This window comes from Hesperophylax consimilis, chromosome 13 (assembly GCF_061612785.1).
Source record: "Hesperophylax consimilis isolate HC1 chromosome 13, BYU_Hcon_1.0, whole genome shotgun sequence".
In the NCBI taxonomy this organism is placed as follows: domain Eukaryota; kingdom Metazoa; phylum Arthropoda; class Insecta; order Trichoptera; family Limnephilidae; genus Hesperophylax; species Hesperophylax consimilis.
Genome location: NC_142848.1, coordinates 1,537,839 through 1,554,750, shown reverse-complemented (window position 1 = coordinate 1,554,750; position 16,912 = coordinate 1,537,839). Strand labels below are relative to the sequence as shown.

General features: G+C 37.1%; 1 protein-coding gene across 2 annotated transcripts in view; it reads right to left on the bottom strand.

Annotated features, from left to right (window-relative positions):
- LOC149418279 (neurotrimin-like) overlaps nt 1-16,912 on the bottom strand; it is a 183,798-nt gene that overhangs the window by 37,792 nt on the left and 129,094 nt on the right. For both annotated transcript variants that reach the window (XM_089638440.1, XM_089638441.1), the window contains exons 4-6: nt 15,429-15,545; nt 10,765-10,858; nt 5,706-5,833 (exon numbers count right to left, since the gene is read on the bottom strand). In XM_089638440.1, coding sequence (XP_089494566.1) covers nt 5,706-5,833; nt 10,765-10,858; nt 15,429-15,545 — 339 coding nt within the window. The remainder of the gene's footprint in view (nt 1-5,705; nt 5,834-10,764; nt 10,859-15,428; nt 15,546-16,912) is intronic.

Genomic DNA, 16,912 nt, shown 5'->3' with positions numbered 1-16,912 from the left:
TGGTACTGATAGTTAATTTTACGTGGCAACTGTTGTGTCTTTCAAGTCTTTGACAATGTTTAGCCAACCGATGGAAACAAGAACTAGAAGAAGAAGAATGATAAAGGATTGCTTCACTTCTACATAATAATCATTAAGTTCTCAGAAAATTGTTACACGTAATAAAGTGAACTGATAAATGCTTTAAAGAATTCACCACTTTTGGTTCTAATGTTCCTAGAAATCTTTCAAGATTGTAGCAGTTATTTCTGGCCCGCTACAGAGTCATAGCAACGATCAGTGCCCATCTCTGATTTACGGCTGTTTTAAAGGAGGGCAACTTCGCCACAACATGACACGGGCGGGCGGTCAGCTCGGCCACTGCCACGCGTCAGTATTCATCAGGCTGCGCTTCCGGAACGTTGTGGAGCAGGGGAGACACGAGCCACCTCATGGGCCGACACGACATATAATTTACGAGCTACAATGACGACGCAAATTAGTTATTTTTTACCTTGGTCATCCATCGCTCTACATATAAAACATTAGCTTTGCCGGATGGCTCTGCTTGGCGCCCTTTTTACCATTTATCAGGTCAGTTAAATTTTAATGTCACCAACCTTATTGTCAATCTCTCAATGTAACTTTAAATTTCCAACCGTGCATTCAAACCTTCGGTTGATGCACACCCCTGAGATATTTGCTATTGATTAAAGAGTTCTTATGTTATCTAAATTTGTAGAAATAAATATTGTATCTTGGAATCATTTCTTTCCTTCTTTTATTTCTACACTATGTTACCACATAACCTGTGATAATTGGCGCGCAACGTGCCAAGCAGATTTTAAGCGGTTTTAAGCAGATCATGACTGTGATAGAAACCTAACAGTTACAAGAATGGTAAAGCAAGGAGCCGTGGGGGCGGAGCGCTGTATAAGATTAGATTAATATATTTCCTAGCAGCATCCGTCGCAACATATCTCCATTTCTTTAATACAGCGGGCAGCATTGTCGGACCTTTTCGGTACGCGCTTTTGTCCGAAGACAAAACAATCGGCACGTATCTATTAATTAAAATGTTGAACACAATGAGACTGGAAGGCCGCCATTGTCTTGGTCCGAGTCTTTGGCAAACCTTTCGATAAAAATAATGAAACCGTAAAGTTTATTAAAAAAATTCGTCACTGTGATTTTTACCCCCGTAATTATGTCGCTCAATTAGCTAACGACTAAAAGTACTTCAGGTGGATTTATAATTGGTTGAAGTAGAAGCCGGTTTTTTTTCGGAAACCTTGGTAAGATATTTTAATTTTAACGTAATTATTTTTTATTTACTGTAAACACGCCATAAACTCTTCGAATATTGTGGCTTTATAGGTTTGAGAAAATTGAGTCTCTGCTATGAATAGCTGAAATGAAGTTTTATAGCAAATAAGCAACTCTCATTGAAAAAATTGGAGTCAATCCACTTACAGTTAATGTTATGCATCTGGGTGGATGCTTTGTCTACATTGAAATGCTCTCGAGGGAAGTGACCGTCACTTCTGCCTGATCGTACACTTTTAAGAATACGCAAGTTATTATTCACGTCCTAAGTGAATTTATTCAACAGTCTTGGAAGAATATAACGATACCTTTGTTCGAAATTAGCTTGAATACATCTTTAATTTACTTTAAAACCAATGCATTTCTTCTGACGCAGGAATCGAATAGCTAGAACATTGGAAGCCCATCGGGAACAGTGCAAATATACAAAGTATGTTATGTTTTGTTTAGTTAATAATATAGTATTGTAAGTTTTTTTGTTTATTAATTTTAAAAAGCTTTCTAGTTATACAACAATCCAAGACATTCCAATTATGAACGGTCGTTTTATGTCAATTGAATTGTTTAATTTTAAAAGTTGAATTTTCTCCAATGTAATAAATGAAGACATCTAATCTAATTGCATTACTTAACAAAAGCAGACTTTACATTGTGCTAGCCTTGACCCGTGAAAAATCACAAGATATTATAGTTAAAGGGTTTGTGTGAAAAATCACTAGATCTTATAGTTGTAGGATTTGTGTAAAAAATCACTAGATATTATAATTGTAGGATTTGTCAAGCTAAATTGACATTGTCTTTAAAAAATTGCCAGTAAAAAATATTGCCAATTTTCTTTAAAACATAATTATATTTTTTTATTTATCTATGTTTAATAATTGCAATATGATATATGATTCCTTAAAAAACAAACAATAATAAAACAATGTGTGTAATGTACAATATTCAAAACGAAAAGCTTACATATTCGATAAGAAGATTTACGTATTTTCTATTTGCCTGCTTTTCATAAAGAATACAATGGTTAAAATGATAATGCTTTCACATTGTTTTTCTTAAAAATTAAATGTTGGGGATTTACCTCTTTCTCCGTTGGAAATGTTTTATTTCTCCGTCTACCTGCTAATTAATTTAGGAAAGGCAGAAAAATAATGTTCGTTTCACAAACAAGGTTTTTCCATTACAACGGTGATATTCGTATTTCGGAAACGTCTGAATCTATAGCACATGTATATACATCTATTTTATTAATATGGTCATTAATTAATCCCTTTTAAACTAGAACAAGTTTATTTTTTTATGTAACGCGTGGCTTATTCTTATATACTGGCCACCCATAAAGGGCAAAACGAATGACGATGGTACTTTTTTCTACCCAATATTTGTATTTCATTCAAAAGAAAACCCATATTTAAAAAGTAGGTTTTAGTAAAAAAACAAAATAAGAAACTCAAAAAGATATAATTAGGTAAGTTTTTAGATTCTCACGGCCAAAAGCATTTTTGTTGTTTGTTTTTGGGGTGTTATGCCGTGTTGCGCTAACTCCTTCTTTAGCCGACGTTTCGGACAGCGTTGCAGTGTCCATCATCAGGGCAGATCCGGTAGATCCGAAGATGTGTAAATTTTGGTTGTCGAGTTTGTGCTTATTTGTTTGTGGCCTGGGCCCGTCCAAGTGCGAAATGCCAACGGAAGTGGCGACATCTTGTGGCGAATTCTAGAATTAGAAAACCGATTGACAGCGGTTAAAGTAGATGTACCCAGTATCAAGGTATAAATACTATGGTTTTATATTGTATTATTATATGGTATTGGAGTATACTAAGACATGTTATTTGCGTTTAGCTTTGGTGTAGCCGTCAATTACCGGATACCAAGAGCTGTTGAGCTTAGCTCCGTCGTCTCTGTTGATATTAAATGGATTTTTGTAGATTTCAATTGCCTCCATAATCAGGCGCGATCTATAAGTTTTGGGTCTTCCCAGGACCTCAGGAGCAAATCCAAAGTAATGGCCGGTTTCAATTTAGTGTTCGGCGATTGCCGATTTATCAGGGTGGCCAAGTTTACAAGCACGAAAATGTTCTGCTATCCTTTTGGAAATCGTCCGCTCTGTCTGGCCTATATAAAACTTGTCACAACCAGAGCAGCTGAGTTTGTACACTCCATCTGCTTCCAGAGGAAACTTAGTCTTTGCAGACCTCAGTAGGTCTTGGATTTTGGTGGTGGTTCCGAAGACAGTTTGGATGTTTTCTTTTCTCAACAGCCTGGCAATTCTGTCTGTCACATTGTGAACGAAAGGCAGGAAAGCACAGCCTTTTGAGTCTTGTTCAACTCTGTCTTCGTTTGTTGTAGATTTGGCTCTTAAAATTTGCCTTGTCTGACTTGCCGGGTAACCGTTGCGCTCCAGTGCATCGGTCAGTTTTATAAGTTCTGCTCCAAGTTGAGCTGCTCAACAGCTCTTGGTAACCGGTAATTGACGGCTACACCAAAGCTAAACGCAAATAACATGTCTAAGTATACTCCAATACCATATAATAATACAATATAAAACCATAGTATTTATACCTTGATACTGGGTACATCTACTTTAACCGCTGTCAATCGGTTTTCTAATTCTAGAATTCGCCACAAGATGTCGCCACTTCCGTTGGCATTTCGCACTTGGACGGGCCCCAGGCTAACATAAATACTGTGCTTTCAGAATTCGCCACAAGATGTCGCCACTTCCGTTGGCATTTCGCACTTGGACGGGCCCAGGCCACAAACAAATAAGCACAAACTCGACAACCAAAATTTACACATCTTCGGATCTACCGGATCTGCCCTGATGATGGACACTGCAACGCTGTCCGAAACGTCGGCTAAAGAAAGAGTTAGCGCAACACGGCATAACACCCCAAAAAAAACAACAAAAAAAATATAATTAGGTTTGTTTGAATGATTTTTTAGTGGACGTAGTTGAAGTGATGCCAATATAGTATTATTCAATATTTACTATTTGATATTCCTTTGTGCTAAGAGTATGATAACATAAACTTCAGTCTCCCTGAAGTTCCTTATGTCTAATCACTTCAGCCGTAGTCTTCATCACGACGTGTTCAAGATACTACACGGTAGAGCAGAGGTTCCTGCACAATATATCTTCACAAGAGGAATGGTGGGTGCTATTGCGAGAACTTTCTAAAACGATAGATATATTCGTAGCGTCAAATACCTGGGACATATTATCACAGACAACCTGAAAGACATCGAGGATATGGAAAGGCAAAGAAGAGCGATATTCGTTAAAGCAGGTATGCTGTCAAGGCGTTTTCATGTTTGCAGTACAAACGTGAAAAAGATACTTTTCAACGCATTTTGCACTTTGCTGTACACGTCAGAACTGTGGGTGGATTACACTTCATCCCAATGGCATAAGCTAAAAGTTGCTTACAATAATGCATATCACCAACTATTCCGCCTACCGAGATACTGCAGCGCCACGGAAATGTTCCTGGAGGGACAAGTACACTCTTTCAGAGCGTTTCTCCCCCATCACATGGGAAGCTTATGGCACAGACTACGCCAATCAAGTAACAAAATCATCATTCCAATAGTTGCCTGGATTGAATCCCCCCTGATGGCCCTCTGGAGACGGGAGATGTCGAAATATCCTCCATAAACGGCTTCTTACACTCATTTTTGTGTTTATCTTTTTCTTTTTTCACTTATATTCCGTTTTATTTGTGCCTATCGGAATAGCCTATGTATATTATTTTTGTTACTCTAATTATGTATATTATTTCAAAATATGGAATATATTTCATAGCATTACCCCTGCATACATTCTGGAATAAATTGTTATTATTATATTTTGATACTATTTAAAAAATCTTTAAACTGTTGTGTCTTCCCAAATATTAATTTAAGAAATCTTCTGCTTTAAATTATAGATAACAGAACGTACCAGACAGACTTTTGGAGTTAAAAAGTAGAAGCCATTTTACCGTAAGATGCTTTTTTTACTTCCAAAAAACTTTCAGATGACGCCAATGGCAAGAAAATTGGATAGGACGGTGCGCACCATGTGACATGTTCCTTCCCTTACTGTCTAATGCAACGGAAAAGGGAAGAACAGTAGGAGAAAATACCTAAAATCCGTTGAAAATTAACTGTTTTAAATTTTATAAAGTAGGTAGTATTAGTACTTGTGAGTATGAGTATGTATTTAGTATGAGTATTTATGAACACTTGAATAGTATGAGTATTTATGATCATGAGTTCTTATGAGTATGAGTACTTACGATCATGAGTTTGAATGTGTATGAGTTATTAAAAGTATGAGTACGAGTATTTATGCGTATGAGTAGTTATGAGTGTACAAATGAGCATGAGTGTACACATCAGCCAAAATTATAACTCACATCACTGTTGTGGGTCCAGAAGATGTGCGGAGGAGGTTCCGGGGAGTGCCTGACGATGCAGGTGAGGTTCAGCGTGCTGCCGGTGTTGATGTAAAGGTCGGGACCTCCCACTATCAACGTGATGGGCTCTGGAAGGCAACAGGATATATATTTATATATAATCAGTTATTTTTATTTATTTATTTACATCCCCTTACACTCATAGATACAACATTTTTTATACAATGAAAGTATGTACATAATTGTTATAATAACAATATCTTAAAATAATTAAACCGTAAAAATACTAGAAAGTAATAATTGCATATCTATATTACATGCACATGTATATATCTCTTTTAAACGAGCGATGTTATTAAATTAATTATGTCAAAAGAGCAAATTTTATTCCCCACACGATACAGGCTGTGGGAACAGGAACTGTCCATAAAATTAGTTCAAAAGGCAACTACAATAAATGTAGCATGAAGTCGTGTTGTATTTATTGAGTATGTGATAATTAATTAATCTTACACACAGTTTTTTACTACCATATAATAATGTTAAATGGCATTAAAAAATCGGAACTTTTCTTCACGGAGATAATTTCAAAATTGCTGTAATTTATGCTATAAATTGGAATATGTATTTTTTCTAATTCAGTTATATTAATAAAACTCAGTTGATACTTTGTATCTTACATAAATAAAATAAAAAATAGCTGATTAAATTGAACTATGGTTTATGGAAGATCTTCCCTAAACATAACTTGGATAATAGGGGCTAATACACGCCAAACTTTATTCTCCCTTTACATTATATGATCGAGTAACTTAGCTCCGGGGCTAAGTTTAAATAAACTAATTTAATAGTATTTAACTGCTACTAACCTAACCTAACTTTATATACACTAAAACTTTATCTAAAATATGCGAACACCTCAACACAGGTTTTCTTAGTTAGGTATTAAAAAAACCATGACTACTTAACCATTTACAGGCAGCATTCTGCTGATACGCTCATATCTGATTTCACAACAAGTTGAGGTGTTTTAAATTGAAAATAAGTTAATCCTTTCTTCTCTCCAAATAAGAATCCAATCAAACTAAATTTGTTTTTTGTAGAATCGGTGACATGTTGTGGAAGTTTGTTACATGCATCTATTTGCAAGAAAGTATTTCCTAGAATTTGATGCAGAAGGTGTTTTATTATTTTTTGAGTGTCCACGGAGATTTATATTAATATTGGTGGTGAAGATTTCTTAGATTCCATGGTAACTATAAGGCCTGGATAAAATTTTAAATGTTTCAATCAAGTTATCCCTTTCTCTTCTTTCTTTTAATGCTGGTAATCTTAGTTCCTTCACCTTGAGTCTATATTCATATTGCCGTTCTTTCAAAGCTCTTGAAATTTTTGTCAAACGTCTCCGTACATTGAAACATTTCGCTATTACATCATTTTTTTCAAGATTTGCAAAATTTGGACTCCATATTTTGAAAGTTTATTTCAGGAGAGGTCGGACATATGTTTTGTTTATTATTACACATCAAGTCCGATTTTAAGTCAATGAAGGCTTTCCTGATTAAATATGTTATCAAATTTGTTTTTTTGACAATTCCAGCGATAAGCGGTTCCCATTTCAAGTCCTGTGATACGGGAGTTTTGTTGTAACGCCACTGTTTTTAGAGGTGTTTCATCCAATTAGGTTATTTTATAGAGTTGTTTGTATGCAAGTTGAGGCTTTGATTTATAATATGTAGGAAACTACATTTTTCAACATTTGAAAACAATTTTTGTACATTTTGTACAGCTGGAATCCGATTTTATTACGGTACGTAGATCTGCGATGTACAAAATAAACAGAACTGGATCTAGAACTGATCCTTGAGGAGCACCACTGGACTCATTTCGCTCAGTTGACAACTGGTTGCCAACTCAATTTATAATTTTCTCTCAATGACGAAGAATTTTTTCAAAATAAATATTTGAGTGGTAATAATGATCCACTCGAGCGATAGCTACCCAAATTAAGATAGACGAATTTTATGAATAAAAATATAATTGAATGATTTTTTTTTCTCAAATCTAAAAAAATGGGATAAACGATGAAATCTAGTTAAATTCACTGGCTTTAAACCGCAGTAAGTAGTTCATATAATTCAGTATTAATATTTGGAGGTGTGACAATAATTAACTTGAATGGCCAATACGAAAACTGAATCTAGAGCTTGAGTCGCTTAGCTAAATAACGTCGGAACAAACCTTGCAGTATGGTTTCGTTATTGTTAAAAACAGTATGTTTAAAATGTATAACCGTAATGATTTATGTACAGATATTTTCAGTAGTACCTGTGCATTGTTTCGAACAAGTATTAACTTATAAAAGGCTTAATATTGATAAGTTTGAGGATATTTTAAAATTTGAACTTGGCGCTGTGAAACTTTTTAATATCTTTGCGAAATACCTTAGCAAGTACTGAAAAGTTACTGAAACCTTTGAAACAATAAATTTTTAAATTAATAAACAGAGCAATAATGAAACTTTCTCCATTTATGGTCTTTTGCGGAATGCCCAATTTAAGGAAGTGGTTGAAATTTTTCAGTTTCGTTTTAATGTACGTAGTAGTATTCAGCATTCTCTTTGAAAATTTTATGCGGTAGGTAAAGTAATAATATTTCTCTGAACCATTAAAATGTTGGAACGTAATATTCAATCAAGTACAAATTTATTTTGGACGTTGAAAAAAATATAAAAAACCGCTGAATTGATATTATCTGTTAGCATTGATTAAAATAGTTCGGTAGTATTTATGTAGAACAGCATTCGGTTAGCATTTTTCCTACCGTAAAGTTATTTTTTAAATAATGAAAAGCATTTCGTACCTAGAAAAACCATAACTAGAAAGACCTTACGTACACAATTGAATTAAAACAAATGTTCCATTTGGCCCATTGGCCAGCGCTCTGTATTACTTAAACTCGCTTGACATCGTAAATTTCCATCCCAATCCAAATTTCCTAAACACAGTTTTGTATTGGAAATATAATTCTCTATTTGGATAACGAAACACGCCCACAAGAAATTTCTGTGCTATTCTTTATTCTATAATACAAAGCAAGTTTTAAATAATTATCTTCAATCATCTTTAGATTCAGCTTAAACATTAGACTACCCTTATTGTTTGCGATGTCACATATTTTATAACATTGTGTTTTATTTCTTTTTACTTAATTCTTCATCAATAAGGCTGGCCGCATACATACGTTATCCGTATTCGATTTCCGAATTCGTTTTCCGTATTCGGAATTTCGTGAGACTAGCGCAAACGTTCGTTTTTCTTCATTCGGAATGTATAAACGTCAGTACCAGTGTTGCCAAAAAGGGCGGTATATCGCCATTTAGGCTACTCAGAGCGAGAATCGGCGCGGAAAAAATCTAAAAGGCGACTGGTCGCCAATTAAGCTACTTCAAAAACATCAATTTTAAACATGTCCCGAAATTCTCTAGCCACCCCCCCCCCACAAAATTTTTATTTTCACGTAAAAACATCAATTTTAAACATGTCCCACCTAACAGCAAATTCGGCTACTTTACGCTACCTTATGTATGAGAAACGGCGATATTAGGTCAAGATCCGTTGGCAACACTGAATTACGAACGGAAAATTCCGTACGTTTGCGTCGGCACAAACAAACTGTATGCAATAGCTGCGTTCCACATGACGTCATTAGGTTTTTTCCATTCGGTTTCTCCGAATGCGCCAGCTCGCATTCGGAACGTGCGTAAGGAATTTGTTCCGTTCGGAACTAAAACGAACGTGTGCGGCAGTTAATGTATTTTCTACTGATTCCGTGCATTCGGATGTCCAAATACGGAAAACGAATTCGGAAATCGAATACGAAAAACGTATGTATGCGGCCAGCCTAACTCGTTCAAATAAGGCGAGTTGTGAATAAGGTATGGCAAATGTGGAATAATTTCATAATGGAAGAAAAAAGCAGCAAGGCTTTTCTGATATCAGCAGATGGCATTCTCCCTATGAACGGAGCAGATGGCATTCTCCCTATGAACGACGCAGATGGTTCTCAAAAAAGATGGTTCGCAGCGGCTCCCAAATAAAGTAAATATATATATATATTTTTTTTTTAAAAGAAAGACAAACATTCCCGGGTTACGAATAACCTGACAATATTTGAAAATCTCCTACTACCACCACAGAAAGCTGAAAATGTTGCTTGTGTTGTGATGGAGGACTTAGCCGGCCGAGGAATTGAACACACTACGCCTGAGTGGGACCCAAGCGCGATGTCAACTCGGCCACCGACCGGTCAAATATTATGTTGTATTTTCGTTTGTGTGTACTTGAAACTGAAAAACTGAAATCGTATTCGATAAAACAATTTGATGGTATTAAAATAAAACCGATTTTTTCTGTTTTAGGTTGAAACCACACGGAGAAAACTTAATGATATAAAATTTTTATAATTTACTTAAAATCTCTTCAAATTATTCGTAATCCGGTTAAAAATGGGATTGCAGTCCTTTAAAGAATGGATTGATAGGTTTCCTAATATTTTTTAATACAACCCGAATGTCTTATCGCGAGGTTGGAACACGTGTTCATAAAAATTCTAATATTTTAACATTACATCATTGCACATTATCAGGACAAACTCAGATGCATGAACACGTGTTCTTATATAATCTGAATAAAATTTAATAGGAAACGGCTTGCTATCCTGTTTTTAACAGGATTTAAATGATCAGCAATACTCATTTATCTCCGTTCAAAAACGCTACTAATATAATAACCCCATTACATAATGATTTTTACTATCCTCCAACCACCGAGAGATTGACTGTGGTGAAATCAGGAACTAAAAGTATTTTTTTTTTGAAAATATGATTTATTTGTAACCGTTTTTTTTTATATTACGGTATATGTATGTTTTTTAGGATTCCAGCGATTATCAAATAGGTTCACGCCCGTCTAAGGTATTACACAATCCTAGTTTTAATGTAAAACGATGTCTCGGCGATAACTATAATAAATAATATTAAAGAAAATAATATATTTACCAACGACAGACAGGAACATGGAGTGGCCTGCGGGAGGAGTAGTGCTCACCTGGCACTCATATATACCGGAGTCGCGTCTTTGAGGAAACCGGACCTGCGTTAAATAAATTGATCAATTAATGATAAATCCATAAAACATGACAATATTGTATGCAGTATTGTAATACAGTATTAATATACTAAAACAAAATTAATTATATTGATTTGTTTTTGGGGTATTGTGCCGTGTTGCGCTACATGCCCCGTCATTTTTTTATCAATATTAATGGGATTTATATGAACTTCAATTGCCTCCATATTTAGGCGTGTTCTATGTGTTTTGGGTCTTCCTAGAACTTCAGAAACTAATCCAAAGTAATGGCCGGTTTCAATTAAATACTCGGCGATTGCCGATTTGTCAGGGTGGCCGAGTTTACATAGTCAAAAGTGATCCAATATTATTTTTTAAATAGTTCGTTCTGACAGCCTTATATAAACCTTGTCACATCCGGAACAGCTGAGTTCATAAAACCCATCTGTCTCAAGAGGAAACTTGGTTTTTGGAGGCTTCATTAAGTCTTGTATTTTTGTCGTGATTTCGAAGACAATCTTTCATTCTGTTCGTCACAATGTTAACAAAGGAGAAGAAAGCGCAGCCTTTTGACTCTTATCCAAAATGGCTAATGGGCTATGCTCAATAGTTCTTGGTATCCGATAATTGACGGCTACACCAAAACTAAACACAGAGAGCCATTTTAATTATACCATAATAATAGCTCTTAGAGTATTTAAGTTGGCAATACGGTGTCACTTCTATATGCGTTAGCATACAATTAGATTAGATATCTGCCCTTATGATGGACACTTTAACGGTTTCCGAAAAGTTGGCTAGAGAAGGAGGTAGCGCAGCAACAAATCACTCATAAAGTGAAAGTCTCAAATCATACCATAACATATGACATAGAATGTAGTATGGAGTACTAATAGTGCCTAGCACCGCAGTGGGTGGGCTGGAACCAAACGCTCATCACTCCTGGACAGTCTGAAACCCAGATTCCTACCCACCCCTCAAACCTTTCCTTTCCAGACCTTCCTTTCACCTCATACCATTACAAAAAAAAAACTCAAAATCATGAATATACATCAAAATAAATTTAACATCATTACAGCGGCGAGTAGCAGGCGTCCCCGGTGCGGGCCAAAACTGTTGGTAAATTTTGCCAACATTCGCGGCCTTCACACAAATTTAAATTCTGTTCATCACCATCTTTTGTCCCAACGTCCCAACCTTCTTTTCCTATCCGAAACTCAGATAGCCGAGCCGCCAGACTCCTTCTATCTGGACTGCCCGGGCTTTACCCTTGCAAGCAAGTTCCGACTCAAAGGAGGAGTCTGCCTCTATAGTCGAGCTGACGTCAACTGTGTACGACTATTGAGTCTGGAAAACTCCAGATTCGACGTAATGTGGGTGCGCGTCAATCTTGCCAGTACGGCAAGATTCTACGCATGTCTATACCACTCACCGAACCATAGCGAATCAGACACTTCCGAACTCTTCAAACATTTGAGCGATACTATTGATGATCTCTTGCCCCGCTACCCTTCGGCCGAGTTTGTTGTTCTGGGGGACTTCAATGTTCATAACGAACCATGATTGAAGTTCTCAGGCCCAACGGACCCGGCTGGCTGACAGGCGGAATTCTTTGCCATTTGCTACGGATTAGAGCAACTGGTTCAGGAGCCTACAAGGGTTCCTGATGTCCAGACTCACCGCTCCAATCTGTTAGACCTATTCTTAACTTCTGTGCCACATGGTTATAAGATTGACGTCACAGCGCCTCTAGGATCATCCGACCACTGCCTAGTGACGACATCAATCCCCGTTAACCTCAGACCAACCAATGAGAGGCTGAGGAGAAAAGTGTGGCACTATAGGTCAGCAGATTGGTTCGGTATGCGGGCCCATTTCAACGCTTTTCCGTGGTCAGCTGTTTGTTTTCAGACTTCGAACCCTTCAAGATGTGCCCAGGAGATTGGTGAAGTCATCAAATCGGCGATGGATGGCTTCATACAATCGACTACTAAAGAAACCGGTGTGGGCTCAAAGCCGTGGTTCAGTCGACAATGCTCCGAAGCAGTTCGACGAAAAAACGCGGCTTACCGAGCCTACAACACATCTCGAACGCCCGAAAGCAGATCAGCATACAACAAATCGACAAAGGAATGCAAGAGAATCATTAATCGGTCAAAATTCGAACACGACCTGCAGATCAGCAAAAAGCTAGCTGCCTGCCCACATGGCAGCAGAGCATTCTGGTCGCTTGCGGGCTCAATAGGTCGGAATTTTTGCAAACCCAGTTTGCCACCTCTTACCAGACCTGACGGCTCACTAGCAAACACCACCACCGAAAAGGCTAACCTATTAGGGAAAATTTTTGCTGAAAACTCGACCCTCGACGACGGAGATGCTGTTCCGCCGTCGGTTCCTCACTGCGGCTTCTATATGAAAAAGCTGAGGATCCGGCATCGGGATGTACTCCATGTTATACGGGGGCTCGATGTTAACAAAGCTAGTGGACCTGATGGAATACCTGCCCTGGTATTGCAGAGGTGTGCTGCGGAAATAGTTCCAGTTTTGACAAAGCTCTTCAAAATGTCCCTGAAGTGTGGCACTGTGCCCTCTGGTTGGAAAAAAGCGGTCATTCACCCTATTCCCAAGAAAGGTGACCGCTCCGACCCGGCCAACTACCACCCCATAGCGATCACATCAGTTCTGTCCAAAGTGATGGAACGTGTGATCAACGAAAAACTGCTCACATACCTCGAGAAGAACAAAATTATCAACGACCGTCAATACGGATTCCGGCGGAACCGCTCGTGCGGTGATCTTCTCGCGTATATGACGCATGTTTGGGGGCGGTGCCTGGAACGTCACGGTGAGACCCAAACGGTCGCACTAGACATATCCAAGGCCTTTGACCGGGTCTGGCACCGAGGACTTGTCAACAAATTGCCTTATTTTGGACTTCCCGCATCTCTGTGTACGTGGATTGCTGACTTTTTAAGGGATAAGTCGATTCAGGCGGTTGCTGACGGTTTCACCTCTTCTTCACACTTCATAAATGCTGGCGTCCCACAAAGATCGGTTCTGTCTCCGACTTTGTTTTTGTTGCACATCAATGACCTTTTGACATGTGCACCGATTCATTGTTACGCGGATGACAGTACAGTTCATGATAGCTTTTTGTTTGACAAGCCTCCAAAGGGCACACAAACTCCAATGGCTCGGAGAGCTTTGAAGCAGAGAATGGACGGTTATCTCGAAAATATTTCCTCCTGGGGTAAAAATAATCTCGTTGAATTTAATGTTTCAAAGACTCAATCCTGTCTGATTATGTCTAAAAGGGATCCAAATGATAATCTAGTCTCCTTCAACGGAATCAATCTTCCGAACAGGCCTTCCATTGATATGCTTGGTGTAACTATAAGTGACCAGCTCAGGTACGGGGGCTCCATCGAAGCCAGAGTAAAGTTGGCCTCTCAGAAGCTGGGCGTACTGTACAGGGCCCGCAGATACTTTAATAGTACACAATTGCTGACCCTGTACAAATCGCAAGTGCGCCCTACTGTCGAATTTGGCAGCCATCTCTGGTCCGGAGCCCCTAAATACCTGAAAAAAACCCTTGACTCTGTGCAAAAACGGGCGGTCCGTTTGATAGATTTCCCAATCTTAACAAACGGACTGCAATCTTTAGAGCACAGGCGTCAGGTAGGTATGCTGTCTTTGTTCTATCGGTATTACAATGGAAGATGCTCTGAGGAACTAGCGTCATTGATCACTTCGGCACCGGTGCGTAGTCGGGATACACGCCAAACGCGCGCCCAACATTTGTACACGGTTGACATTTGTCACATGAGAACGGGTCGCTTCACGATTCGTTCTTAAGTTCAACAGCTCGGCTGTGGAACGAGCTACCGGCCTCTGTGTTTCCTCCCTCCTACAACATGGGACTCTTCAAGACCCATGTTCACTCCTTCCTCTCCCCAAAAAGACCCTCCACACAGCATCCCCAAAGATGACTTAGGCCCTGAGGGAAATTATTTTCTTCAAGACCTCCTGTGTGGAGTTAATATAAAAAAATAACATAATAGTATTATAATACAATAATATTATAATCTAATTTTTGTAGTTTTATAAAATATTTTAAAAGTATTATATGCTTAGCTTAAAACTGTTAACTACGACTTATAACTGTTAAGTTATAAGTCGTATATATATATATATATATATACGACCAATGTAATACGTGTGTAAGTCGTATGTAACCAGTAATATGTCTCTGTTATACTTAAGTCACTAACCATAAGTCTATATTCTTAGTCAATAATTCTTAGTTGTCAGTTAAAACTTATAAAACTTTGTTGAAAGTCACATAAATCTTAGATTACAAAAATAAAGCTGTAAAGCCTACTTAAAAACGACCCTAGACAAATCATTCAACACTCTCTTGGAGAGAAAGTGCTAATAGATGGAATCTCTGTCCTTCCGTTTTCTTTTCGGAACTTCATATGCTGTGCAGGATAGACATGATATCAACTTGCAACGGTGTAGCGATATATTGCAGCGCCGTCGTGTATTCCCCGAGTGTTCATCAGTGCTGACTAAATACAACAAATGTTTTTACCTGTAGGGTCCAATCCTCCGTCTGGGGATTGTGAAGGGCTTGGAACCTCAGATCTGAGGTGTATGTAGACCGCCCAACAGTCAGAAGGTGAATATCTCTGTGCCTCACCCATGAGACCTGTAACAAATAGAAGTCATCTTTACACATTGATTTTTAACATATAAACCTAACCTAATGGATAATATTTGTTCCACGTTGCCAAGACTCTACGCGGAAGTTTTATAAAATCAGGTGCAGATAGTAATTTTCCTCTTATTTTCAACAATCAAGTGGGCAAAATTTTACAAAATATCAACATTTTACTCTAGGGGGTGAGAAAAGGTTGGGTTGGGATGGGGTGGTTTTTAAAAATTGTACGTAAACATTCACATTTATTTTATTTTGATGGTCAAGTGGGGAAATTGTCATTAATATTGAAATAAAACTGTAGATTTATAATAGAAATAATATAATAATATACACTACTCTACATATATTTTAGGTAAGATAAATTATATTTCAAAAGGAAACATAGAATATACATAATAGTGTAACATAACCAACAAGCACTGTGTTATTGTTATAAATTGCATAAAGACTGTAACAGTTTTGATTCGAGTTGGTAACAATAAAAAAACTTTAACAGGGCTCCGAAAGAACTTTTTTCGAAAGAACGATTTTCCCCAGACTGACACGTAAACTTCCGGTCTTGAAATAGTTAGGTTAATTCGGACACATAATTTTTTTACATAATATTACCGCATGAGTTTACTAAGAATTCTATGAAAGTGATGTTTTATAAAAACATAAATGTCTTATGTATAAATAGGTAAATATAAATCTTTGAAATGAACTTTCATATTTCGCTAACAATGAATAAAAAATATAATTTTTGTTGTTATTCTCTGGGAATTATTATAGTATTTTTTAAATTTTGAAAGTATAAACGAGATTTTAAGTGGGGTAAAAGTTTTCTCACAGATTACCCAAATAAAATTAATGTGTTTTCAGAATATGGCATTCTCTCAATTTTTTGACGATTGGAGTAAAAATATGTTTGTTTTTTTCAACTTTTTTCAGGTTTCAAATTAAAATATTCCAATTTGTAAACATCCAAGTCTATTCAAATACAAAATCTAAAAGGTAATTTTATCTAGTTTCTTAAAATGTATTTTTTTACAGTATCTTAAAAAATAAGGAATATTATAGTATATATAGCACATTTAAAATACCTTGGATATTGGAGAAATTTCAAGTCTATACAACACACAAACAACCCCCTATGTCTGTGTTAACAATGCATATATTGACGACAAAGACGAGTATATCATGAACTATTTTATGTTAGCTTCTATATAAGTAATGTTTTCATATTTTAGAACAAATACAATGCGAGGGTCAAGGTGCGAAAACAGTTAACTTGGTTTTTTTTTTTTTATAGTGAATACCTCACAAGAGTCCCAACTGCTCCCGTCTGGAGCCAGTGAGACTTTGGCACCCCCAAT